Genomic DNA, 27,990 nt, shown 5'->3' with positions numbered 1-27,990 from the left:
GAAATTCAGTTCGTGTTGAAAATTCTGCCGCGTCGGTTGTGCCAAATCGCACGAGCGGAGAAAAACTGGCTAACGGTTCTTGCCGACGGCTCAAAACGGTAGATAACAGTGCTGTGTGGGTGTGCTTGTGTGCCAGTGTGTCTGTGTGTGAGTGGCCGAAGAGCCGAGTGCTTGCGATCGCAAAAAACAGCTGTTTCCCACCATTCTGCTTCAGCAGTTTCCACTGATCCCGCGATCGTGGCCAAAGGACATAAGCTTTATGTAATGTTTTTAGGATTACCCACGACTGATGGCACCATCAAAAACTAAAGCTTGCGGCAGCTACGTGCCTTCTGGTCAGAAAACAAAAAAACAAAATACTAAAATTCGCAAAAAGCGCGACGAGTGAGTGAGTGCATTCATTATGAATTCGCGAGTGTGAGACGAGTGTGAATGTGTCTTATGTGATTTTATGGGGTTTTGCCTAATCAAATCGCTCGCTTTCGTTCCGTTTTGTAATTTCCCTCATTAGCAAACCATTTTCCCTTCTGTCGCCCAAAGCAAACTCAAGGCATTGACAAAGTGTAATTTTCATAATTGTCCCGCTGTCACAGTGCACAAATGCCCATATGCAAAAATAAACATTTCTGTTTATAGATGCCCCGAATATGATGTCAGCCCGCAGAACCGAACTGCATTTCTTTCGCCGTTTGTTTGAGCAATGACAGCAAATAATTGTTTAGCCATAAATTGCCAACGCAATGTTGCCAATCTATGCAATTAACAAATAAAGCATATTTCAATCAAATTCTAGCGCAAACAAACTATTAATTTCTCAACCAAAACCCGGCCTAGCAACGCCCAATCGAAAATATCAACAAAAAACACTGAGAAAACCGAGAGCTGAAAATGCAAATGCAAAACTTTACAAACCCATTGCTGAGTATGGAGATTTTAGGCAAAATGCGTGCAATTATTCAACGCATGACAACCAATTAATTGGCGAAAGAGAGCGCGAGCAAACACAGCCCGCGGCAACAAGTCTCGAGAGCAGACCCCCAGAAGATACATGGCAATCTGGGGAGCCGGTTAACGTCTCAACTCAGAAAAAGCCAAGTGCATCGGAAAAGCAACAACAAACGGAGCGGCACTTGACCGCTTTTCCGAGCGATTCGGCGACGGCCAAGCGGCTAATCCCGCCCAGAAAACTCCGCTCACCATCGCCATCGACATCGCGATGATTTATGCAGGTGAGATGCTCGACTTTAAGGCAAGTGGAACCATATAAATATATAAAATGTCAGAATTTTATAAAATATACTTGTATCTACTTTCTAGAGAGTTAGCTAGACATGAGTAAAGCAAACAACAAAATTAATTAATATATTTTTAGTATTGGGTGACACTGACAAAACCATTAGGCAGTAAAAATATCATGAGCTTATTCATATATTTAGCCATAAACTTGTTGTTATTTGTGCACTATTAAAGCCATGTATTTCCCTAGTAATGAAATAAGTCACACAAAAAATTCGCTTTATCTTAGAAAATGCTTGAATTGACCTATGCAAATATTATATTACCTTTAATACGGTATTAGCCTATTCAAGTAATTTGCAATTAAATTTTTTATGATATTCGTTGTCTATGCCTTATAAATCAAGTTGTTTATCATTAAATAATAAAAGCAAACAATAAAATAAATTAATTTTAATAATGTTCTTGTGCCTTCCTATATAATAATTTTAGTAGATAAATTAGCCATATCATTGTGATGCTTAAAAATAATTTATTTATACAGTTATGATTAAAAAATTCTTATCAGGTGCTTTTAAAGCTTTCTTTGAGTCTGATTCACCCAAATATAGATCGCTATTAGCAGAGAGCCCGCAGCTATGGATCGGGGCATTGAGAAAAGCATTAGTGCCAGACGGAACGGGCTATAAATCCATAGACTCAGTTAATTGCAAACCCATATCAACATCCACATTCACATCCCCATCCCCATCCAAATCCACATTCACGAAGGCGACGACGCAATTAGCAGGAGGGGCAGGGGCCAATGGGGTAAGGGGAGGCGCGTGGCATTCAAATTACGAAGCAAAACGGAAAAATTCGTCAAGTGTTTTGTGCATTTTTGCGGTTTTTTTCGGTTCACACAGAGCTTAGCACGTGCCCGTCGTCCGCCTTCGGTTACATATTTTGTTTATTCACTTTCGGTAGCCTAATTAACTAAATTGGCCGGCTTGTTGACAATGGAAACCCAAGTGCGACTTGGCAAGAGTTCTGCCGCCCATCCTCCGGCTTGCCAGCGAGTTCTCCTGGCGGCGAGTGTGAAGCTTAGCAGACACAAAGGCCGGTTGACAGGTGAAATGGGGGCAAACAATGGAAGTTGTTGTGACAGGGCCACAATGGACCCACCGGCCCAATAATGCGGACAGACAGTAGACTGACGGTCGGCCAGGCGGGCGAACGGAAAGTGTAGTAATAAATTAGGTTTTTAAATGTATCCCCATTTATTTCAACTTAAAGTGTGAAACACCAGGCAGCCCAAGTTTTATTTAGTGACACTCAAACAGACATTCCCCGTATGCGACTAAAGTCACGACTCTCTGACATTAATTACCCCGGGTACCCAAAACCGAAACTTTTCCGATAATATGGCTGAATGGCTGTTCTGGTTCTTAAATGCCCTTAAAAAAGTCGATTTTACTCTTAGAGGTTTAAAATATATTTCAAAATATTTAACATGTCATCATATTATTATCTAGAACTCTGTACTAATAAAGGCGTATCTTTCTTAAAACCAAATTTTATTTATATATTTTAATTTTTATTTTAAAGTTATTTTTTATATAAACCTTCTATGTGAGAGTATGGGGTTAAATTTGTACAATATTATACAATGGTTTGCATGCAACTTCAAAATGTAAACAAAGTATCAAATTATTACTTTTAAGTGCTGAGTTTTTGAATAAATATGAATAGAAATCTTACCTAATTTCAAAGATAAACCTAAATTGCACAAATTTTAAATGACTTTTGATTTGATTTTTGTTTTGCAAAAACTTAATTTATTATTGTGTTTTTTTAAAAGTAAATATTTTGATTTAAAAAATGTTAGTGCTGAGATAAAGCTAGAAATATAACGTAATTTATGGGTTTAAACTTAAATACTCCAATATTAAGTGATTGATAAAAAATACCCATTACTTTTAAAACTTTACTAATTTCTTGCGTTGACTAAAACTACCCTAATTTCAATTAACTTCTGATATAATTTTTTCTCTGTGCCCAAAGCACGTTTTGACCAATATCCCTAAGGCCAACTTTGTCTATCTTCACGCCTGGCCAGGCCCCGCCAGCTGGGGGCTGCGAAAAGCGAACTCCGAGTGGCAACCAAGCTGGCCCAAACATAATTCTGCGCTATGTGCAGCCCTCTGTGAAGGCATTCAAATTGCTTCCTTGTCCATCTAAAAACAACAATGGCAACCTACGTGCATAAGCCACCGAAACCTGAGATTCTTTAGCCCCGTCGAACACAAAAGAGCGTCAGCATAGAATTGTGCAACCAGCGGAGCAAACGACTTGCCACTCGGGCCGAGGGTGAAACTTTGCAGCAACAAAGGGGGTGAGTGGGCAGGGGCGGGGGGAGGGGAAAGCCCACACGTACTTGGAAATAAAACAAACCAAACCAGTTGAAATATATTAATGGGGCGGGCATGAAATTGTTTTAGGTGTTCGCTGCCACGCTGTGTGTGTTGGCATTAAACTTGGCATTAAATAACAATAACCCGGCAATAAAACGGGGGCAAATGAGCAGGAGGAACCCTTTCACTTTCAATCCACCGCCACTCGCTGCCTTCTTTTGCTGTTTGTTTTAAGATCCCCTTTTCGTGCCACTTTGCAGCTTTATTGCGAGTTTCCCACCTCGCGAACTGCGAACTGCCAACTGCGACCTGCTGCTTGGCACACGCGTCGTATGCGCAATTCGCAATTCGGCTCATGTAAGAGAAGACAGGCGACAGGGAAACAAAGGCAAACACACGATATTGCGTATGCGGCGTGTGGGCCGGGAACCTGCCGAAAAAAGGAAAGAATGAGCCCTGGAATGGCAAGTATCTGCTTAATGTATTTAACACTCAGCGCGCACTTTTTACGATGCGTCGCCGCCAGAGTCGAGGCGATGATTGTGTCTTCTGTTGCCTGAAAGGTGGCATGGCAATCACATTTCCCAGGGCAAGATCTCGTAAAAAGTTTTGATTGACACGCAGTGGCCTGCAAATTAACAGCTCATTGCAATGCAGCCACAAACTGGGGGCCAAATGAAGCATGAAGAGCCAGTGGCCAATGGCCAATGGCCGAGAGCAACTGGAACGGAAATGAGTTCACTGCTCGTGGCGGGCTTAGCTCTTGAAAAATCACCTAATTCATTTAAATAAGCCAGAAGGAGTCGGCCAAGTCCATTTGCCCGAAAGGACCTCGCTTCTGGGAACTCTCAAGACTTGGCTTTTATCTGCAAAAATTGGAGGACGTCGTCGGTCGTCGTTCGTCGAGTCGACAAACTAATTTAAAAATCCACTTGCTAAGCGTTTCCCACCTCCGAGTTGCGAGCCTGGAGCCCCGAGTTCCATGGTCCATCGACCGGAGGCCACTCTCTGGGGCCTGGGCTATTTATTTTTTCATTCCCTGCCTTTTATGATGATTTTGCACTGCGTGGCAATGGGAGAGCAAACATTTTAGCCCCCAAGTGTTTAAATATAAAGCGGAAATGAGCTTTACTCCCAGGTCCTTGGTCCTAGGGCTCCTCTTCCTTTGCCTTTTCCTCGCTTCACTTTTTCACTTTTCAGTGCCAAACGTGCCAAATGAACTGAGGACCCGCCAAGAACTTTCACCGAGTGTCTATGGAAATGCTAATTAATGACTGCAACTTTCTTCGCCAGACACTTTTGAATTAATTGCACACCTCCATAAGTCAAGTCAGTCCAATTGCCAGCCGAGAATCGTGCCATGTTTGGCTCTCGCAACGCCCAGCCAGAAATACTATAGATAAATTGGCATTTGCGATTGCATCGTATGCAAAATAAAATATACATTTCTGTGCCTGCTCGCAAAAGCAATTTATGGATTTGATTTCAATTGTTTTGTCATCTTGATTGGCAGCCCGAATTGGCAACAACACATAGTTTGGCAGCTCTGGCAGCCAGCTATCTGTGCGATGTCACTGCCAGACGATGCGATCTCCAGCATCCGATTGGTCGCCGCTCGATTAGTCAGCCCCGAACTTTAACCCCGCTCAGCAATCTCGACTAGAATCGAATGGAATCGAATCGAATGAATTGAAAACCCAATTGGTTTCCTGGGTGTGCGGCTATGTAATTAATCTAATTTGCAACTTGGCTCCGGGGCCACATTTGGCTTTTGTGTGCGTGTTGACAAAAGTCAATGCCAGTCCCAATCAATGGGCTCCTGCAGCTGTTCATGCATTCAGTGCGGTGACATTCATTAGTTAATTGATGAAGCGTGGCGAAATGTGGAAGTCTTCGGGCTTCCAAAGCCGTTCAGGCGACTTTTTCAACCGTTTTTTACTGCAACTGGGCTGGGGCTTTGCCATGAAAATTCTTTTATGACAGCATAAAATCCAAACACAAATTATTTCGCACATAAAAAAGCAAAGCTGCGCGAAACGAACATACAAATGTTTAGAAACGGGCGACGAACATAATGCGACATAGACAGCCAGAAGCCGGCATAAAAGCGAAAGTTGTGAGCCCCCTCATATATATATGTAGTACACATGTACATAGTCCTGCACTACACTAAGGACTATATGGCTCTGCGGCTCTGTGGCAGGACGATTCCAGCGAGAGTGTGTGCAAACAGAGGACCAAAGTGCCCAAAGCGTTTTCACAGTCAATTTTGTATGTAAAGGCAGAGACAAGACAACGCCTGACATGTGTGTTTCTGGGGATAGAATCGCAGGGGCTGGGAAGGGTTTGGCTTAGTGCGAATTTTTATATTTCGTCGTGCATGGCACATAAAACCTTTTGTCAGGCGAGCTGCACATGTGGGTGGGCTTGTGTACATTGGGAACGGCAATGAGCATGGAAGCCATTAACTGCTTACACACGAATGTGCAGAATTTTAAACCATCCCGGTCTACTGAAAATCTTGAAAATAGTTCATTCAAAAGTATTAACAAAAGATAATTGTTTGTAAACAGGCACAAATTTTAAAGTAATAAATAGCCCTAGATTTAATTTTATTAAAATTCTAAGTATTTCAGTCGTTTCCAGTTTTTCAGTAGTTACCATTTAATTTTCATACCTAAAATGTCATTAGAAAATCAAAGGACTTGCAAATATTAATCTGTTGAACAATAATTAAAAAGAGTTTTCTATTTAAATTTATGAATATACAAATCGCTGAACTCTTCATGAACTTAAATCCAGAAAGTGAACTGAAAACATTATGATTTCTCTCCCCCAGTTAGCCTCAGAACAATAACTCAATAAAAGTACCTTTCTTGCCCCAAACTGATTCATTACTTTGGCCAGCCAAAAATAAGTGCGTATAAATAAAATACCCCCTTTGTATTAGCAATAATCCTATTTAGCAAACACAAACTTTGCATAAAGTAAACAGCTTGGAGGAAAAAGTATACCCCGGCCCAGATGTCCTCTGTTGTTTTGCCCACTTTCACCTTAGCCCGGGAACAATGAGTGGCTACAATGGGGCAAAACAAACAAACAAACACGTTCACAAATGACTGCGGACCAAGAGGAAACGCGAGGCGAAGGCAAATGTAATGACACTTAAGTGGCCCTGAATCTCAATCTCTTTGCAGTCGAGTGATTTCGCCCTGTCGCAGTTGGCAACGGCGTCGATGACGTATGTGGCTGTGGATGTGGTTCCTGGCTGCCACCGCTCCTAGTGGTCTATCTGCCCTTTTTACGACCATCTAGGGCACCATTATCGAGCCGAACAATCGGAGCCACTTGAAACGTTTATTACTATGCTAATACCTAGCCCGGGACATATTAAATTCATATTTAACGTGTCTTTATGTGATTTATTCGGGGTGCCAGCCGTTCCTGGAATTTTGGGTTCTACGGCTTTGCAATTGGCTTGTGTTTGCTTGAGCTAATGAGATTCAGTTGTTGTCTTTCCGGGAATCCACTTCACCTGTAGCTCAAACCACAGGCATTAAATTAATCCTTTCGTGTCTATTTGCTTTGGGCCACTGGGTTTTTTAGACGTATTCGGCAGGCAACTAATTAGTTTGCCAGGCCAGTGAATTGTGCATGCAACGCACAGTTCGCCCCCTAATTCCTCGGAAGTCACTCGTCGTTTTCCGGGATAAGCGTATAAGGATATAAGGATAAAGGGATAAAAGTGCCTGCACATGACATGGCAGGGTGCACATTTCCAGCTCAAAGCCGGTGAGTTGATTTAATTTAGCGAACACGAGCACAAATGAGATCAGTGCATGACGGGCTCATGGTGAATAATGCCATAATGGCGCACAAAGAGCCTGTTAAATTTGCATACCTTTTCGCCATTTAATCCCGTGGCTTTTGGTCAGCAGGAGGAATGATGGGGATGAGGAGTTGCTTTTTAAAGTGAATCAATGTTGTCGTGCCGCTCGGCCATAAGGCCAATATGAATATACTTATTAATAGGTGTCCACTCGGCCGGGCACACCCAGTGCCAAATGAATAGCAGCGAATGCTGAGTGTCATTAAATACAAATTATGGTTATTAGCGGACTGCGGCCGACGGACCTTGGCCAGGCCCTGACAATGATTTGACCTTCTTGGCCGGGAAACGCGCCGAAAATTTAAATGACGTATCCCTGAGGCCTTATCCAACTGCTTGACCAGAATGATTGGGGATATTTTTTCTGGAACGTGGTCCTATTAAAAACGCCCAATTTAATATGCGCGAAGGCGCCAGTCGCACCCATGACTTATTCAATGTTTACAGTGCTCACAGCCCTGCCGTTTCAATTTGGCCGAGTTTGGCTCAGTTTTGTCTGGGACACCATGGTCAAGGGAAACGCTCAAGTTATTAAACATTGATTACCTATCGATTTTATACTTGTTTTTGTTATTTTCCCGCCCCGATTTCATTTGTCGGCGGGCATTTGGAGGGGAAAAAGGGAAAAGTAAGGCAAAAGACGGCGGCAAATGCAAATTACCTGTGAAAATGCAATTTCTCATCTTTTCACAGTTGCGGCAACGCAGTTTGACATTTAATTTTCGGAACCAAGAACGCCGAAGAAAAGGCCATCTGGAAATTCCCCTGTCAAGCTGACAGCGTGTGAAATGGGAGAAATGGAATAAATTCGGGGCGCAAAAGTGGAATACAAATTCTGCGAATGCGACAAATTAATCAGGGCGAGTAATGTAGTAAGAAATGAAAGATATTTAAGGATTTTCCAAGTTGAAAATGCAGCAGAAGTTGCAGTGCGAAGGCTCAGTCAATCAAAATCGAGTTACTTGTCAGTTTTTGTTGAGCAACTTACTTGTTTATTTAGTTTGCGCATAACTTTGCAGTGGAATGCCAGGCTCGAAAAGTTGCACGGCTTCTGCACAGTCACTGGCAAAAGTTTCCTGCCAGGCAATTAGTAAATCCGGATAGCTTTTGTCAGTCTCTGCTGGCTGGCCGAGAAAACCGATTGGATTTATTGATTGTCATCTAAGTGGCTTGCAGAGCTCCACAGAAAATCTCACAAAAACCCCTCCCCCTGTCCGCAGGCGATTTAAACTAACTGCTGATTTAAACTCCAGAAACGTGACATTTTGCCAGAACATCTACTACATAAAGTCATAGTTCGAAATTGCTCTTGATAACTTTCTAAGCTCACACTAACGAACTGACAAGCTGCCAACATACTACATTCGTGGTGTTGACTTGTTGAACGAGAAATTGCGTATACGCCGTGTGATTGATAAAAAATGTGTTTGTACACTTTCCATTGCAGCTATTTCTGGTGGAATATTCTGCAGGGCTCGCAAATAATTGACATCAGAGTGCTGGTTGTTGCACACATGTTTGATATGTAAACCGCGGGTCGTGCAAACAATAGTGTCAACACACGATATTGCACCCCACGATTTGAGGACTATTAGGGGCACATATTGGTATAGTGACCCCCGAACCTCCAGGACGGAGTGGCTCTGGATGGAGACAGCCTGCGGGTGCCGGGGCCCACGAGACGCACAGGAGTCCACTGGAGCGAACTTGGCATCGGTACCGCCATCGTCAGCCGCTTTGGCCACCGGTTGCCACTCACAACCGCAGCTTCAGCAACGGCAGCCACATCAACAACATGGCCATAAAGCAACAGCACCCAGCGAGCTGTAATTCATGGTTACAACTACCCAACAAACTGCTGATATTGGTGAGTAAACGGACCCCGGAGGAGGCCAAATTGGAAGCCATCTATTTTTGGCCCTCAAGGTAGCTCCTCCTAAGTTCTGCTTTAAATTGTCCTGGGGAATTTCATGCTCCCCAGTGAAAGGATTAGGCTTTAAAGCCTTTCAAAGTACCTTGGAGCTATGGTAATTTAAAGGGCTTGCACCTTCTTAAGAAGATGAAAGAAGAGAATTAGCCAACCAATAAACTTAAAACTATTATTGCTTTCTTTTTCTTGCGAAATTGTCAAGGTATGCAAGGAAAAAGGATAATAAAATATAACGCAACTCTTTTCTTTGAAAAGCTTTTAGCTTTTATTTTTAAAAATGTTTTTAATTGAAATGCAGAAGAACATAAAGATACAAAATGAAGGAAATTAAAACTATTAGAACCATCAATACTATTCTCAGAGTATTTTACATTTATCCTTAAAAACTATACCCAAATATGGAACATATTTTAAGTTCCGTTTGACCTGAAATGTTATACAATTTAATCCGCAATTTTAAAGATGCTTCTCAAAGTTGATTAAAAAGGACTTACGGATCGTGCGATCGTGCAGCCCGAGTTCTATTTTAAGCCCCTTGAAGGGTTCACTTTCTAGGCCAGAGCTCGTCCTCCTCTTTGTATCTTGATTTCTCTGACAGCTTACACAAACAGCAATCAATCAAACAATTTGCTTGCGACTCTATTTACCCTAAGGACTTGTGAGGAATGGAATGCATGTCGCGCACAATTAGTCAAGCTGCTCCAAGAACTTGTGCTGTGCGTTAAAAATTTAGTTGGCAACATTTCCTGTTATTATTTCCGTTGCGCCGTGGCTCCGTTTGCCTTTGTGGCAAAGTGGCACGCACGTCCTGCCACGCCCCCAACGCCCCCTCATCGGGGAGTGGGTGTAGGAGTGTGTACTCTATGCGAGTCCCTTAGAGGGAACCAGTTGACAGTTGTAGGCACGTCCTAGTTGCGTGGCCGTAGGTGTGTGTTGTTGCTGCCACAGCTGCACAGCAGCTGTCAGTTGCACATTTCGCCGACGGCGCTGGTGAATATGTCCTTCCCAAGCTGCCATGCCCCCCTCCCGCACGCCAACGTCCACGTGAATGTTGCAATCAACTCTGACACGATGATGTGTGTGCGCTCGACATTGATTATCTTGTAGTTGTCTGTTTGCCTAGCTGCTGCTGCTGCTGCCGCTGCAGTTACCATTCGCCAAATGAGCGGCAATAAATCCAATGTAGATATATCCCCAAGACAGGACACTTTTATGTGTCTCCGACAGATAATCGTAAAGCTGTGTGTCCCCAACCCCACACACGTTGCCTCGTAAAACGGCGGGAAGGCGGAGAAAGCATGGGGATCTGCTAATGGCCCAACTACTTAACATTATCCGCCCAGGCGAGCCATTAATTAAATTTTAATTACTTCAAGTAATTTTCATAATAAATCAGCTTTGCCGGTTCTGAAAACACCATCGGCAGAGGGCCAGAAGACAGCTTCTCGACAAGACCACTCCAGATATCACTGGAGCAGCTCACAAATCTCGGCTTACGGACAAAGCCAGCGAACACATCGAGAGGCTTTGGCCTGTCATTTGCATTTGATTTTCAACTACGTACTCGCATAATGTGGGATTTTCCGAGTTTACACTCAAAATTATTTTGTGAGTTAGTGAACAATTCTCCATTTATCGTCTTTTTTTTTGCGAAAATATGTTAGAAAAAAGTTTTTTAGGTGTGAATGCCAATTGATAGGAAATTTTATTACGAGTTCAGTAAGGTATGACATTCCATAATTGGGCCATTACTTGTTATGTTACGCCCAAAATACTTACTTTTTTTGGGTGAAAAAATAAGATTTTTGTTTTTTGGCCAATATTTAACTATGAAGAATAATTTTTCAAGATTTTTGTACCGTGGGTTTTCCATTTATTAAAATGAAACCATTAAGCATAAACCCAATCCTTAATCAAGACTGTATTTACTTGACTGTAGAATGGCGTTCTCAGTGTAGAGTGAATTTTTCCTCCCCTCCCAGGATAGTTTCGGATGCTAAAGTTCAGACCTGGCTGGCTTTGTTTGATCTAAATGTGGGGGTGGGTCCTCAACTGGAATCCTCTATGTTTTGGGCGCCATTCGCGAGCAATTATCAGAATTAAATTAAAAGTTTTTTGCGCTGGAAACTGTCGTCGGGCAATTGCAGTTGGCAGAAATCAGCAGGCCGCAAAATTGTTTTATCTGCGTGGGGGCCAAAGCCTTTGCGGCTGTGTGTAATGGCTCGCTTTCCGGTTATGTGGCCACTGGAAATTGTTGCAAATTTCGCGTTTTAATTCAACTCATTTAGCGACCGAAGCTACGCGTCCGGCTAATTGGTGGCAACTTGATTTTACGCCGCAAATGTTGCGGCATTGTTAGTAAAAGTTTTTAATTTTTTGAAAGGAGTTACTCGCGCTGATGACCAACTCATCCGGAAATTCCATTAAAAATTAAACTAAGCATAGCATAAAATTCTTCAAAAATCGATTTAAATACATTTCTCGGAATAATAGTAGCTAAAATCCGATTCTGAGATTGCCATTTGGCTTTATCTTAATCAACTTGTTGCAATGCCCCTGGCACCTCACAATTTATTTTCCTGCTAACTTTTCAGAAATCTGATTTGCTGCAATTTCTCCTGTGGTTTCGCTTTCTTTGCTCGTTCTTTTAATTTCCTCTCTAGCTGTGCCACACAAATTGCATTCGGGTTGCCGCCCCTTTTTGGGGGAGAAAGTGCAGGGCTTTCATAGAACTTCACCCCCATTCCGGTTCATTGTGAGTGTAATTTAATATTTATTTTGCGATAATGGAATTTTATGCTTAATTTGTATGCACAAGAACTGTCAGCCAAACTGTCTTTATTGTTTTTCAGTAAACATACATTAAAAATTCCTTGATGGGAAATGCTCTTACTTTTATTAAGGAAAAACAATTCGGTTACATTTGGGATTAAGACTTTATGGAAAATGTAAATATTCATATGTATTCTTTGCGTGTTACAAAAGTTATTGCTGGAGGAATGAATTAAATTTCATTTGGTAAATACTTGGAAAATGCTGAATTGTGTAGAAAAACAGAAAAAAGTTTTCAGTAAGATTTATTGTGTGCTTTAAATTGAGTCACTCGTCGAAAACGAATGTGTAGCAGTAATTTGTATGTTAATAAATATTTATGACTCACGGAAAATGTATTCACAACTTTTTACGCCTTTTGACATTTTAATTTCGTCCAAGGAACTCTGCTAACTTTTTAATGCTGCGGTAATTAAATTTAATTTGCTTCAAAGCGCCACCCTTTATGTCATCGTCAACTAGGCGTATGCGTAATGGAACAAGAGGACAGTGTTGCATTGCCAAGTTGAAGCTTATGAAACTCATTAAATGTAATATATAATACTTAACTAAATTACATTTTATGACATATTTTATAAATCAGAATTCCCCTTTAAAGCTCAAATTACCAAGCTGCTGCTGTTTGTTATTCAATTTTCCCGTCCACTCATTTGCCAAGGGTATTAGACAGAAGGGAGTGCGTATACGCCGCGTGTGTTGCGTGGGTGAAAAAGCTTTTACAACTCGGTTTAAATGCCAATTATTTATTACGCTCGGCAATTTAATGTTGGCGAATTTCGCCGTGCAACTCAATTTGGGCATTTCTCCTTATTAGCTGCCACAAAGCAAATTTCGGCATGCAAATTTTGTGCGCCAAGAAAATGCCATCAACTTGCCCCGCGTTGAGGCCGGGTACGGGGGGAAGGTTTTCCTGCCACGACCCCGGGCAGAAATGCTTTTAAACTTTACAACTGGCAACAATTTTCGCCAAGCTCCTCTTTGGCCTTTGCATTTTGTTTGTCATGCGAGTAATTTATGCGGGCCTCGTACACGCACTCCTATGGTAGACTCCCCCGATTGGCATTATTGCGAAATACCCCATGGCCACTGCCAAATGTTGGGCATACTTTGATTAACCCCAGGTCGCTCCATAAAGGTTGCACTTGCAACAATGTGAATTGCCTTGAACTTAACCCGTGGGCAATGATTTGCCGCGTGCAATTTACAAATCGATATGATATTGTTTGCTTGATTGGCAACTGGTTCCCATGGCTGGCGACTTTTGTTATGGGCCCCGGGATCGCTCCTCTTTGTTATTGAAAGCACCTGAGGAAATATTAAACTGACCAGAAACAGGTGTTCCCAAGCACATTGCCAACTGGCCCGTGGGGGCAACTTGCCAAAAGTTCACACAATTTGTAGCCAGGTTTCTTAGCCCCGGAGTAGATGTATATTTTAATCGATTTGTTGCGTGCTGTGAATATTTCATACCAGGCAATTACCCCCAAAAATCGACCCAGGGGATGTGGATTTGGTGGCTCTCGCTATTTACCCAACATTTGGGTGCGTGCCGCGCCATTAAAGTCAAAAATAATTTCAAATATTGATTAGCGCCCAAATCGTGCGCGAGTGCGAGCTCGCTTTATGGCAGTCGATGGCTTGTTTAGCTGATTTTGTAGTTTATCGGTTATTATGTCCGGCAATATCAGCCGATTGAATGAACATCTCTTCATTCAGTCCCTCGGTAATGGAAATGTGCTGTCAATGCCGATTCGCATGCCAATTCATTGATAGATTTTACCCGAGAAACACACTCGGACACACATTATAAACGACCGCAATTAATTACGGCAATTAAATTGCAATGTGCAACTGCAGCTGAATACCAAGTGAGCAAGAAATGTGCGACTTCTCCCTCGTCCATTCAGAAATTCCCTGCGCACATTATGGCGGTATAATGTATCCGCAAGTATTTAATTTTCCATTATTCGGGCAGGTCAGCAGCGGATAAGACTTGAGGGCTAAGCTTATGTTGTCTTACAAAACAATTAAGCAAATACGCCCATGGCGTTGTGGTATATCCTCCTTTATTTTTCGGTCCACCCAGCACATCCTGTTCCTCTTTTTGTCCGCTGCTGCCTCTAATTGCCCTATTTTTGTGTATATGGTTTGGGGCAATTCCTCTTTATAACCAGTCTTTTGACTCATTAAAGGTGAACGGGTAACTGAAAAAAAGCTTACTTTAATCTAATAAAATATTTATTAATTTCCTTTTAGTTTCCATTCGCAGGAAACTGCAGTTTCTCATTATTATTAAGCTGTCTGCGCCTTTTGCACTGCTCCCGAAATAGAGTAATGCCTTCTGGTCATGTCTGACCACCCCGCACATTTATAATTCCTTTAGGTTTCCTGTTTTAACGGCCACTTCATTCATGCCCAGCCTATTTATAGGCCAGCCTTTTTATAAATTAATTAGGCACGCGAGGCCAGCTTGTGGCAGCAATTAGGCGAATAGGTAGTCAAATGATTTCGCTGAGAGCCTCCCCTTTGTGTCCGTTGCAGGTGGTGAACACAGATACACACCCATCGCAAAAGTACCGCCATGAATGAGACAGAGTGCGAGGATCTCATCAAATCTGTGAAATGGACGGAACCAGCCAATCTGATCTCCCTGGCCGTACTCGAGTTTATCAACGTTCTGGTCATCGGTGGCAACTGCCTTGTGATTGCCGCCGTCTTCTGTTCGAATAAGTTACGCAGCGTGACGAACTTCTTTATCGTCAACCTGGCCGTGGCCGACCTTCTGGTGGGTCTGGCGGTGCTACCCTTCTCGGCCACCTGGGAGGTCTTCAAGGTGAGTCCTGACTATCAGCTTTTAATTGGATTTTCAAAAAGATTTACCAGAAAAATATGATGATTTTATTTAATAATTAAATTAAAGTTTTGCTAAAAAAAACTTCTATTCCAATTACTCAACGGCAGTTAGATATCAGTAGATAAGTCATGTAACATAAATCCAACAAAAACTATTATTTTTCAAATAATTGACATTTTCATTTATTTAGCAAAAACAAAGGTCAGAAAAAATTAGGTTTTTTTATCCTAATATAAAAAATTTTTGGCGAAAGTATCTCTCCTGAAATTCAATTCATAATATCTCATAGAAATCTTTTCAAGAAATTGTAAACATTTTGCTTATGTTTTCAGTGAAAAATAGCTTTCCAATATTTTGATTTTTTTCAATCGAAAAAGTTATTGCTGTTAAACTAGTTCGTTCATATATACGAGTATATAGTGAACTTTAAGTTACACATTTAAGCAAGTCAATTTTTTGCTTTAATATTTCATAGTATCATATTAAATGTTCTTAGTACTCAAATTTTGTCTTACCTAAAGTTGTTTAATTATTTCCCCGCAGGTTTGGATTTTCGGCGATCTCTGGTGCCGCATTTGGCTGGCCGTCGACGTCTGGATGTGCACGGCATCGATCCTGAACCTGTGTGCCATATCCCTGGACCGCTATGTGGCGGTCACGCGACCCGTCACCTACCCAAGCATCATGTCCACGAAGAAGGCCAAGTCCCTAATCGCCGGCATTTGGGTACTATCATTTTTTATTTGCTTTCCGCCGCTAGTCGGCTGGAAGGATCAAAAGGTGAGTTCGGGCAGCAACTGACCCACAAGTGACCCGATGCGATAAATTAACAAAGGGAAGCGCGGTTTGTCTCTGTCAAGAGGTGAAGCCCCAAAATGGGGCCGACAAAATTGAAAGTCGGTAAACTGTTTTTAGCACGCTCAAGCCTCGTAAAGAACAAAAAGCCAGGCAAGAGCCGTAACTTGTTTTTCGGGGGCCCCGAAACCAAGGGCCATTCTGTCATTGACACCATTTTGGGGCTGGCAGCAGTGGTTGCTCAACCACAACGACAATGGCAACGACACTGGCTCGTGCCAAAGACTGCAATCCGGCTCATTTGTGCCAAAATTACCGTAAAACAAGACACGAGTTTCGTCCCTTTTCCGGGAAAGGGCGATGTGCCTTTTCTAATTTCGCCACCCCCTCTACGGCAGCCGTCTTTCGCATTATTCTTACGCAACGGCACTGATAATGATGTGTTACACACGCCGCAACAAGGATGCCAACAAGCCTAGAGCACAATTTATGGGCACCCCAGTCAGTGGGTAATAAGATCTGGCCCTTTGGCCCAGCGACAGTTAATGGCCCTTCACACAGAAAGAAACAGTTCTCAAAACAGTTCTCAAAACAGTTCTCAAAACAGCTCCCAGCACACATCTCCAAACAGTTCTCAAAACACTTCACAAATAAGCTATTTTGTTCTCAAAAGAGTTCACAAAAAAGCTTTTATGATCTCAAAAGTAAGGCAAGATCCATTTTTAATTAAAAAAAAAAGTGTATGAGTAAATTAATTTCAAGAGCGGGAATAAGTGAAAAAAATAATTCTTAGTTCAAGACTACTAAACAATTTTCCGTACTGTGAAAGATTTATTAATTTCAAGAACGTTTTCTCTTGAAAATACTCGATCTTTGGTGTTTATCTTTTTCAATTTTTTTTGGTGTGCCCCTTTAGCTAACACCACTGGTTATGTTTGCCCCGGCTGACATTGCTCGCCCCAAGGTGCCGCTGTTATGATGGCTTCGTCCGAGCAGCACACGAAAATGTATCCTTCGAAGGACACTCATCCCTGCGCATTCCACTCGACTCAATTCAATTCGATTCGATTCGATTCAGAACTGCAGCGGCTGAGTGCAGTTGAATGGGCCACGTTTGAATGGATGGCATTCGGCCTGCCGACATATCGAAACCCGGTTAGCGAGTCGAGGCTGTTGTCATCGATTATTGTTGCGCCGCTCCTCAGGCTCGACTGCAGGAAGCCGTGGAGTGGGCCACATGGCCCGACATGTTCTCACATCCTGCTGGCGGCATTTATTTCGCCGGGCTGTTGTTGGCTTTTTGTTAACGCCACCTTTTGGCACGAGTAATATTTATGCGCAACACGTCGGCGAATATCTCTGGCAATATAACCCGCTTTAAGTTGCATTTTTATTGGCTTCTTAGCGCGCGCCGCGTGAAGAGGGTGCCAGGACGAGGGCGGAATTTTAATGGGGTCCTCCGAATATCAAGTGTCATCTCATGATCCCATATCTCCCATTTCTCGCACCTCCTTTCCAGGCGGTCATACAGCCGACCTATCCAAAGGGAAACCATACGCTTTACTACACCACCACGATGTCAAGCTCGGAGGATGGTCAACTAGGGTTAGATAGCATTAAGGAACAGGACGAGGCCTCGGCGCCTCCGCCGCATGTGGGCAATGGCAATGCGTACAATCCCTACGATCCCAACTTCGCCCCCATGGATGGATCCGCGGAGATACGGATTGCGGCCATGGGCTCGACCAGTACGACCAGTAGTACAACCAGCAGGACGACGACCATGATGACTTCGACGACGGAAACGGAAATGGACCTCGATCTGCTGAACTCTCCGCCGCACAACAGACCCCAGACCATTTCCGGCAGCTGTCCCTGGAAGTGCGAGCTGACCAACGATCGGGGCTATGTCCTGTACTCCGCCCTGGGCTCCTTCTACATACCCATGTTCGTGATGCTCTTCTTCTACTGGCGCATCTATCGAGCCGCCGTGAGGACCACCAGGGCCATCAATCAGGGCTTCAAGACCACCAAGGGTAAGTTGAAGACGTAGCTAACTGGCCAAGAACAACCACAACCACCAGCTCATTTGGACACGATTTGTTTGATCCTTGTCACCTTGTCACAATTTGTCCTAACGTGTGCGTAGCTAACAGTTTGGTTTTGATACTCATCTCTCTCTCTATATATATCTATAAATATTTGTTCGATTTACCAAATAAGTAACGTAATCACGTAGCTAGTTCATTTTATTCAAGCTTTAATATCGATTGCTAAACAGTTTCAAATCTCTCAACGTGTAGTCAATAGTGTGACGTCCCGTTTGTCCCTGTTTTATTTTGGTTACCTTGCCGATCGAAAAGTGTACAGACTTACACCCCAGCATTCCAACACCACCCACTACTACTCGACCTTGTCCTCCCCCCGAAAAGAAAGCATAAATTGTCGGAGAAGTAAATAACAACTTGGTGCTCAGCAAACACGAGGAACTGTATAAATCGACGATGGCGGCAATGAAACCAAAAAATAGACACCTAAATTTACATTCATAAATAACTACTCGCACACATCCACACATGTATACATACAATTATTGTCGGCATTTTGTTTTTGTGTTTTGCACATAAAAAAAGAAAAACATGATAAATAACCTGGAAATGAGTAATCTATAAATATACATATATGCATATACACTTAGTGAAAGCCCAGGCATTACAAAGTTAACCCTTTACAACTGAAAATAGAGCTCTGCTTTTCATAAAAGCGAGCAGAATGAATAAACACCCCTCTTAAAAAGCTCTGTAAAACGGATTAAACTAAAGTCCATGTAATTTAAATCCCCTTAACATGATTTAAATGAATGTCATTATAAATTAGCACCGAAAAGTCCAAGCTCATGACTATTAATTAGCGTTTTAGTGTACCCATCTAAGTGAACGAATGGAGGCGTGTGATTAACAAACGCTCCAAATTAAAATTGTGAATAACCTGCTATGAACCCGAATCGTCCCCAATTGGATTTTCCAATTTTAGTACTACAAATCGTCCTTTAAGACTTCAATCATCCTCCCCCAAGACCCGGAATCAAAATCCCGCGCATGTCCCAGTTCATTTTAAATTATCACAGCATTATATCAATCACATGCTCAGAGGAGAAGTCACGCATCATAATTAGCATTATATACCGTGATGGGCCAAGGCAAAAAATCGATGAACGCTGAGGGAGCACATCAAACAAATCGGCTTAGATAAAAAGGAGGACGGGATTAAATGAGAGCGGGATTCAGCCATTACGGACATGAAAGGGACCCATCGGCTAAGACAAAAAAGAAGGAATATGACTTCAGTGTTCGGCTGTGTTTGCTGTCTGTGCGAATTTCTATTTTCTTAGGTTTTGTCATTTTAGGCCTGACTGGAGACGGCCCCGTTGTGGTGGCGATAATCCCCGGGCAGAGATTCCGTTTGAAGTCGCTGGAGCCCACATTAAACTGGCATTGAGTGTTTATTTTAATATGTGTGCCGCATTACTCGGCCATGGCCACAGCGCACTTTCTTCCGCGTGATCAGCTCATTGGGCACTCTGCTGGGACATATGTCCCCACATCCTATATCCAGCACGCATTCGGTGGTAATCTGCAGTAACTATGGCCGCCGACTGACCGACCGACTTTGGCCGGAAAATCAATAGCCAAGCTATTCCAGTGTACCAGCGGAAATCGATGCTACTGCTAATATATGAGCCGCACAAATCCTGCTGCCTCTGCGTTGTATGCTACGAAAATTGCATTTTAAAAATGATTGCATACTTTGGGGCACCGACTGCCGCCATATTGGAGTTAACTTAAGTCGATTTGTGGAACGGAAGGGGAACGTGGGAAATGGGAAGTACAAGTGCATTTGGGGGCCAGCAGTTGTTTTTGTTTTGCCACTGTCGTGTCGTTAGTTGGCGCCATTTTGAGCACAAAGCTCAGATTTGCCAGCAGCTCACACAAACAGACCCACTCTCCCCAGCCTCTCCCACCAACACAGGCGAGAATCAGTGTGTAGCAGCCTTGAAATATGCTTTGTCTCCTCGCACACACCCACACACACTAGCAGACGGCTGAAGAGAACTGTTTACCAGCACACCCACACGCGGGGCAACTCGTTATAGTTTTCCAAAGGCACAGTGGTGTACAAAATAATAGTGTCCAATTAATATCTCTAAAATAATATTTTTTTGGTTGGTAGTTTGTATTATTATTTTTTTAGTATCTACTTATTAATTATTTATTGTGCCTAATCTTTTTTTTTATGAATTACAGATGGGGTTTTTTGGTTAAAAGTAAATAAATCTTTAAAAAGCAATCAATTTCGTACAGGAAAGTGATATCAAAATAACACTGGAAATATTTTGAAAACTTTTAATGCATATTATATTAATAATATATTCAAACACTTTTAATGATTTACTTAAAAACTAAAAAAAAATTTAATTTTTTCCCATTGAAATTATTATGGACCCATGTTGCTTTGAGCACTCCATTATTTTGTCCCACGTTATTATTTTGAACACCGGCCTTATACATGGGCCACTTGCCTGTGCGTGCAAAAAGTCTGAAATCTCTCCGTGACACAATGCGGGTGGTTCTGATGCTTTTCGCCTGGACTTTCTTTATTTTTTCGGAGGTTCATACATAGGTCTACCAGCCATCCCACGCGCCTTTTTAGTGGCTTTTGAAGGTAATCAAGTTTCAAGTTCAAAACTTGCCCTGGTTCATGGCGCCGACCACCAGGAGGGGGCCACTGTTATTGTTAGGCTTTAGAAATTTCAGAAGTGTGACCCTGGCCCTGTGTCAAGAGCAGAGCGGAACAGAATGGCAAGGATCCGGGCAACTTTCGTGCGAGCTGCCTCTGGCAGGCGGGCTTGAGTTAAGTCCTCAACCCACCGAGCCTTGACTTGCAGCCAGCCACTTGTCTCCCGTCCCCACCAGGCCATCGTTCAAAGGTCAAGAGCTGGCGACAACAACGCACATGCAAGTCCGCCAGCGTTTAACAACTGGCGGCGGACAAATCAATTCCGGCTAATTACCCCGCGACATTCAGACGAATGTTGTTTAATTATTATTAAATGCTGTTCAATTAAAAGCATCACAAAAGCGCCCACAAAAATGTGGCGAGTGAATTGTAAATGCCAAATTAATGGACAGCAAACAACGTTCTCAGTGGAATGGAAAATGGCAAATGGAAATTGTGAAATGCGAAATCCGGCCAAGCATTTCAATGTGCATTTATGTGCAGGGATTATCCCTAGCGGAAAACAAAAGTTATACATTTATTTAAATCAACAACGCCGCAGGATGCGAAACATCCCGAGGTCCTGGACATGGGGAAAAAGAATAAGGCTTTCGCCGGGATTGCGCCTTCATATCTTTGCATATTTACATTAGGATATTTTTTCGTTATACATTTGTATACAAATTGTTTGTTTAACTTTCGTTTTTTTTCTTTTTTTTTGGGTTTGGAATAGGGTGGAAAAAATCAATAGTGTATCCTTTTTTATTTACTGTATCCTGCATATACTGGGCTTCTTGTTTGTACACATTTTCCTTTCGCCCACATTCGTTTACTTATAGGCGAACCATATTTGTTCTCCATAGGTTTAATATGGTTTATGCAAATGAAAATACGGCATGCTTCGCTTTAAATTAAGATAACTCCGAGTGATACGGTGTTTACTCAACATGGATACACATCTGTGTCGTCGGCAATATTTATTCAGTGCACAACTCGGAAATGATAGCTGTCTGCCGTGCCACGATATCCAATAAATAATGAACTCGTCTGTTTCGGTTAATTACTTAAGCCAATTGTGGAAAAGGTAGCCTCCAAATCGATTGGGCAATTCATTAAAGTATTATTTCCCATCGACGGCGCCCTTTGTCGTTAGTATTTTCATGGAGTACATTTGGCATTTCAATTCCATTTACAGTCCCCCATAGACCCCAACCCCTTCGACCTATCCCGCGTAGAATAATAAATAAAATTAGGCCAATAAAACCGTGCCCAGCGGGCGAAAAAACTCAAACGAGAGAACCACAACAGACATTACAAATAAACCCAAATAAATGAACAAACTTGTTTATAACAATTAATTGCCGAACATATTTTACATTTATAAATTACGATGTGATCAATATCCATAAAACCCGAGAACCCCAAAAATAAATCAAAATGCCTGGTCCTAGTTTTAGTCAAACGAAAAAAAACCCAACAAAATTTGTACGTTTTTCTTGTACTAGATATTTATAATGGAATGAGCCCCGTTTTCTCTCTCTATACATAATATGTTTGTATTTACAAAAGTAGAGCAGCATTTTATTAAACTTATTCAATTACTCGTAAGTTTATTCCACCATTCAAACTATCTCAATGTAACCAGTTTGTAGTTAGTTAACCGCTCTCTGTGAAGTGTCAGTCAACAAAGTTTTTACCTTAATCAAGGGGAAATGTATCTTGCATCTACTTATGCGAATGTATCTAACTCAATCACCTCGAACATTTAACCACATGTCCATGTACAGTACAAGCTGAATGTCCAAAATCCATGTGATCCATCCACATCCAGACACCACACACACGCAACCCAAAGAAACCACAAAGCCACCAGACCACCAGACCACCAGTCCACCTGTCCACCAGTCCACCGAAATTAATCCATGAGAGGTCACCGCGAAGCAAACTCCGCCCAATTGCTCCCACTCACTAATTGCAGGCAGTCCCCGCGAGTCGGGCAACAATCGGGTGGATGAGTCCCAGCTGATATTGCGCATCCACCGTGGACGACCCTGCTCCACGCCCCAGAGGACTCCCCTCTCGGTGCACTCGATGTCCTCGACGCTCAGCGTGAATAGCAATGGGGGTGGTGGCGGGGGAGCAGGAGCAGGGAGCACCACTGGCGAGGATCACCTGCAGGGAGGCACCCCCAAGCGAGCCACCTCGATGCGCGTCTGCCGCCAGCGGCACGAGAAGGTGGCCATCAAGGTGTCCTTCCCCTCCTCCGAGAATGTCCTGGACGCCAGCCAGCAACATCAGCCGCCTGCATCGCCCCATTATGCGGTCATCAGCAGCGCCAACGGACGAAGGGCCTCCTTCAAGACCAGCCTCTTTGACATAGGCGAGACCACCTTCAACCTGGACGCAGCTGCTCCGTCTGGCGACCTTGAGACAGGACTTTCCACCACCTCGCTCTCGGCCAAAAAGCGCGCTGGGAAGCGGAGCGCCAAGTTCCAAGTGAAGCGATTCCGCATGGAGACCAAGGCGGCCAAGACCCTGGCCATCATAGTGGGCGGCTTCATCGTCTGCTGGCTGCCCTTCTTCACCATGTATCTGATACGCGCATTCTGCCAGGACTGCATCCAGCCCACGGTCTTCTCGGTGCTCTTCTGGCTGGGCTACTGCAACTCGGCCATCAATCCGATGATCTATGCCCTGTTCTCCAACGAGTTCCGGATCGCCTTCAAGCGAATAGTGTGTCGCTGCGTTTGCACCAGGAGTGGCTTCCGGGCCTCGGAGAATTTCCAGATGATAGCCGCCCGGGCACTGATGGCGCCGGCCACATTCCACAAGACCATATCCGGCTGCTCGGACGATGGCGACGGGGTGGACTTCAGCTGACTAATCGGCAGCTACGAGCAGAGTCCCCTGCAGCGCAGCTCGTCGCTGCCCCAGGAGGCGGAGTGCTCGACCTCGGGATCGGGTCGAAGGATCCGGCGCGGAGGATTCTGCAAGGGACGCGTCCTCTAAGAGGAGGGGGCGCGCGGGTTCGATACAATGCATTTCGCTTTTTTGATACTTTTGTAAGCACCGCCAGACGCCGACGTATCCCACTTCTCAAAACTGTCAGTATTCGCATTGAACGACGTTGTAACTGTATGGCAATAATTTTCATGTATTTACCTAGACCTAAGGCTATGTTAAACTATATATATACACATTACTGTACGTTACTATACTTACCACATGAGATACAGACACGGATCACCATGAGATACACCTGTTAGACGTAAGCAGCCCATTGTTTTCAGTTACGTTGTTTGTGTACATGTGTTAGGCGCTGAGGACAACTCACACGCATTAGATAATCCAGATATATATTGAATGTATATGTATGTGTGTATCGGCAGCTGTGTAAGTCGGCTGCACTTTCAATAAAAGTAGAAATCAAACATAATGAAAACGAAATCCAATCAGAGTAAGAACAAAAGATAAAAACAAGTGCCGACCCAGACCAGCAGACAGAAATTGGCAAATACCACCGGGTAACCAACACAGGTATAGACGGGAGGTCAATATTCCGTGACATTAAACAAGTACCACAAAGGTTGTTCACTAAGCCGACGATTGTACACCCTCTAGATAGGTATTCTTTAGAGGATATGTTTAATCAATTACTTTAAAAATGTTAGGAAAATTATAGTTTCTATAAGTTATTATTTTTGGATGGGGTGCATTTTTTAAGAAAACGCTTATAGGAACTCCTTCTCTCCCTATCGATATTACAAAAAATATATATCTGTCTAGATTCGAACTATATGTAAAAAGGCTCTTTGTTGTGATATCCTTAAAAAGGCATACGAGTATAAAGAATCTTTTCCTACCTATCAAATACATTTGTTTATCTAGACTCGAGGTAGTTTCTCTACGCTTTTTTTTTATTAATAAAGGTACATTCTTTTTATAACTATTCTGTATCTAAAGCAATACCTATCCTTAGCAGTTACCAACTTAATTATTCCGAGGAATGACATAAAACTCTGACCAGTCGGGCCCGCAACTGCTATAGATTTTCGAGACCCCCTTAATGGCAATCCAATTGAATGGGTCTTTCTGGGCCACTCCCACTTGCCGTATATAAGTTGGCTGCCAGTGAGCCACATGGTCTGCTGCCCAGCCGAGTGTCCATAAACTCGAGGGCAGCCTTAAAGCCGTCGAGTGTTGCTTTGACAATAAGCCAGCTCTTAGTGCGGCTGGCGGAGAAGCAACAGTGCCAGTAATGGCTCGAGTAAAATATTGCATTATTGCGCCGATTATTCATTACTCGTCGCGGGTCGAGTAATGAAAATGTATTCAGCAGTTAAACGTGCGTATGAGTAATAAATGCAAAGCTCGCTGGAACCGGACGACATATGCGCAGGATGAGCGAGCGAGAAGGCGAGGATTATGCAAATGGTTGTGTTAATGAAATAAAGTTCGCTTTGAAGGCGGCTTAAAGGCGACTACGCTTCCTCGGGGAGAGGAGTGGGGGGAAAACACCGAAACGAGGACTACGACAACGTCGAGTGCTTGTCGCGTTTATGGCGCAACATTTGCATAATTACGCGTTTAATTTGCTAAAGTGCAGGCAGGCTGGCAAGCTCACAGGCTGGCTCCTCTCCAGGCTACCCAGAGCCGTGAAGTAGGCAACGAATTCCGAGGACCTGCGTGCAGCAGGGCGTATGAGCGATTTTCAAGGGGGGCGGAACAGTAGAGAGAGGGTGGAGAAAACAAGCGACATACAACACCGCCGACATGTAATACCCTTTGTACTGATGTTCTCCTTCTATCCCCTTTCTTTGCCCATCCCACCAGGTTCCAAGGGCATCGGCTCGCGCTTCGAGGAGCAGCGCCTGACACTGCGCATCCATCGGGGAAGGGGCTCCAACCAGCAGGACTCCATGCACAGCAATGGCAGCACCCAGAGCACCACCACCACCCTGGGCACCCCCTCGCCGGAGAGGCTGTCCAAGTACGCCACTCGACGACTGCACCACCACGACAAGATCAAGATCTCCGTCTCCTATCCCTCCAGCGAGAACATTAACGAGCTGGCCGGGCACGGCGACGGGAGTCACGAGCGGCGGCCATCGGGAAATGCCCTGTTTGCCGTCCACTACAATGGAGCAAATGGTCGAGAGTCCACCGAGTCGCAGCTCTACCGGCAGCAGCAGCAGCACGGAGGAGCCAGCACCTGCTACCTGCAGGTGGGCAAGGGTCTGCCGGAGCTGGCCAGGCGGCAGAGCAACACCAGCGAGGCTGGAGGATCGGGACACTCGCGTCCTGCCAACAAGAAGATGGGCAGGCGGAACATCAAGGCCCAGGTGAAGCGATTCCGCATGGAGACCAAGGCGGCCAAGACGCTGGCCATCATCGTCGGGATGTTCATCTTCTGCTGGTGCCCCTTCTTCACCATGTACATCATCCGGCCATTCTGTCAGGACTGCGTGGATCCCCTGCTCTTCTCGGTGCTCTTCTGGCTGGGCTACTGCAACTCTGCCGTGAATCCGATGATCTATGCCCTGTTCTCCAAGGACTTCCGCTTCGCCTTCAAGCGGATCATTTGCCGGTGCTTCTGCTCCCGCCAGTCCGTCTCGCTGAAGAGTTCCCGCCGCGGATCAGACATGTCGGCCATCCGCATCCGGGCCAGGACGCCCAGCATCACGCCCAGTGCGGCGGCCCACAGCTTTGGGGACGAGAGTGAACTCCACCACTCCGAGATGAGCAACGATCCCAGGTGACGATCGTTTGGGCCCAGCTCGAGCTCACAGAGCAGCTTGGGTGGGTTGCGCAAGACGAGTCTGAAGGTGCCCGTCTACGAGATTTGCCATCCGCTGGTGATGGAGACGGCCTGCTACTCCTATGTGGAGGCCACCACCGAGGGATCCGCCTCCTGCTCCGTAGTTGGCGGAGGAGCTGGAGGAGGTGGCGCCAAGCGGACGCAGTTGTAGCCGCGGGAGCTGTTGGCGCTGCGGGGAACGGGAGTGGGATCGGGATTGGGGGCGATTCCCTTGCCGGGGCAGCGGCCAAGACGCGTGGTTCGCATCGAGTATAGCGATGCCAGGGTATAGGATTTCAAATGCTAGGATACACTGAGTGACTGCTTAATGCAGAAAAAGTTTGCCATTTTAAATGGAAATTTATTTAATGATCTTTGTTCAAGGATGTTAGTTAGTTAAAAAACCATTTATTTCAAAAATACTTACTTATTTAACAACTTGACATTTTTACAAAATGAACCCATTAGAGAACATATTTAAAAGGATCTTTCATGATCCCCTTTCTTTTTATAACCTTATAACCACTTTGAAGACTGTTTATAACAGAACAAAGTTAACAGCATAGAGAATTCCACTTTGCGAAATACTAATATTTCTTTTTTGTAATAATATCTTTAAATTTAAAATGATTTTTGAAAAATGATAGAAAACAGACGTATTCAGTGGCTTTCTCAACAAGGCTTCTTTATATTTTCCTAAGCTTTTCCTTAGTGTAGAACTCAGCCTTTCATGTGGCTGAACTGGCAGCTTGAGCGGCATTTGAAGCAATCCTTTGACGCGAAAGGAAGCAGGATGGACAGGTTCCGCCAGCGGATTTGGCCTTGCTTTGAGCAACTGCCTCGGTAAGCCAACCATTGAGCATTGTACATAGACATCAGGGGAAGCCTGCTCCGCCCTAACCTAACCTAAGATGGCCAAATGGCGACGGGTTGTGTAAATATATAGTCTAGCTAGGATATCACTGGCACTTGAGAGTTGTACCTTTTAACTTCCGCATGAATATTGATATCTGGTTGTTACCGACTAAGCAGAAACCAAATTGTTGCTAAGCGCAAATAAAACGTTACCCAGTGCTAAACAAACTCGTAACTAGTAAAGTGTTAATGTTGTACTCTCTAGGCCCGAGGAGATTATTCTGAGATATATCTGTGTCGCGATTACCTTACATGTTAAATGCAATAAACGAACCTACGAAGCCTACCAAAAACCCAATGTACGCCTAGGGGCATATGCATATACTATACCAATATACGATCCTCAAGTTAAACGTTTTTTGTGCTACAAATAAAGGAAGTTTCATTTATTCGGCAACTTAAACTGAGAGTTTCTTTGAGGCGGGCTGAAATGGACAAGAGCCATGGTTTTAATTAAGCAGAAGTACGCGCTACAAAGTCGCCAAAAACAAAAAGGCAGAAGGTGAGTGCGATAAAAGAGTTGCAGCATAAAAAAATTGCCGGGCTGCCAGCAACAAAGGCCAAATTAAAAGC

The 27,990-nt window shown here is 43.8% G+C and overlaps 1 protein-coding gene across 2 annotated transcripts; it reads left to right on the top strand.

The window, feature by feature from the left end:
• The first annotated feature begins 23 nt into the window (after positions 1–23).
• On the top strand, positions 24–27,820 carry LOC108031815 (octopamine receptor Oamb). Of its 2 annotated transcripts, none has more exons than XM_017105541.3 (7): positions 24–115; positions 794–1,229; positions 8,966–9,385; positions 14,822–15,113; positions 15,678–15,914; positions 17,449–17,965; positions 25,539–27,820. In XM_017105541.3, exons 4-7 carry the CDS (start codon positions 14,862–14,864, stop codon positions 26,462–26,464), a joined length of 1,932 nt encoding a protein of 643 aa, XP_016961030.1. In that variant the 5' UTR covers positions 24–115; positions 794–1,229; positions 8,966–9,385; positions 14,822–14,861; the 3' UTR covers positions 26,465–27,820. The 2 variants fall into 2 exon arrangements, with proteins under 2 accessions (XP_016961030.1, XP_016961031.1); XM_017105542.3 differs by lacking the exon at positions 25,539–27,820 and adding an exon at positions 22,684–24,152.
• Positions 27,821–27,990: the final 170 nt, after the last annotated feature.

The sequence above is a fragment of the Drosophila biarmipes genome, chromosome 3R (genome assembly GCF_025231255.1).
Source record: "Drosophila biarmipes strain raj3 chromosome 3R, RU_DBia_V1.1, whole genome shotgun sequence".
Classification (NCBI taxonomy): domain Eukaryota; kingdom Metazoa; phylum Arthropoda; class Insecta; order Diptera; family Drosophilidae; genus Drosophila; species Drosophila biarmipes.
This window is presented reverse-complemented; position numbering and strand designations above follow the sequence as displayed.

What these genes read in the sequence shown, in the direction of transcription:
- LOC108031815 (XM_017105541.3), top strand. Translation starts at nt 14,862, where the DNA reads ATGAATGAGACAGAGTGCGAGGATCTCATCAAATCTGTGAAATGGACG. An exon ending in CCACCTGGGAGGTCTTCAAG is followed by an intron (nt 15,114 to 15,677) that starts GTGAGTCCTGAC and finishes ATTTCCCCGCAG; the next exon opens with GTTTGGATTTTCGGCGATCT. An exon ending in TCGGCTGGAAGGATCAAAAG is followed by an intron (nt 15,915 to 17,448) that starts GTGAGTTCGGGC and finishes CCTCCTTTCCAG; the next exon opens with GCGGTCATACAGCCGACCTA.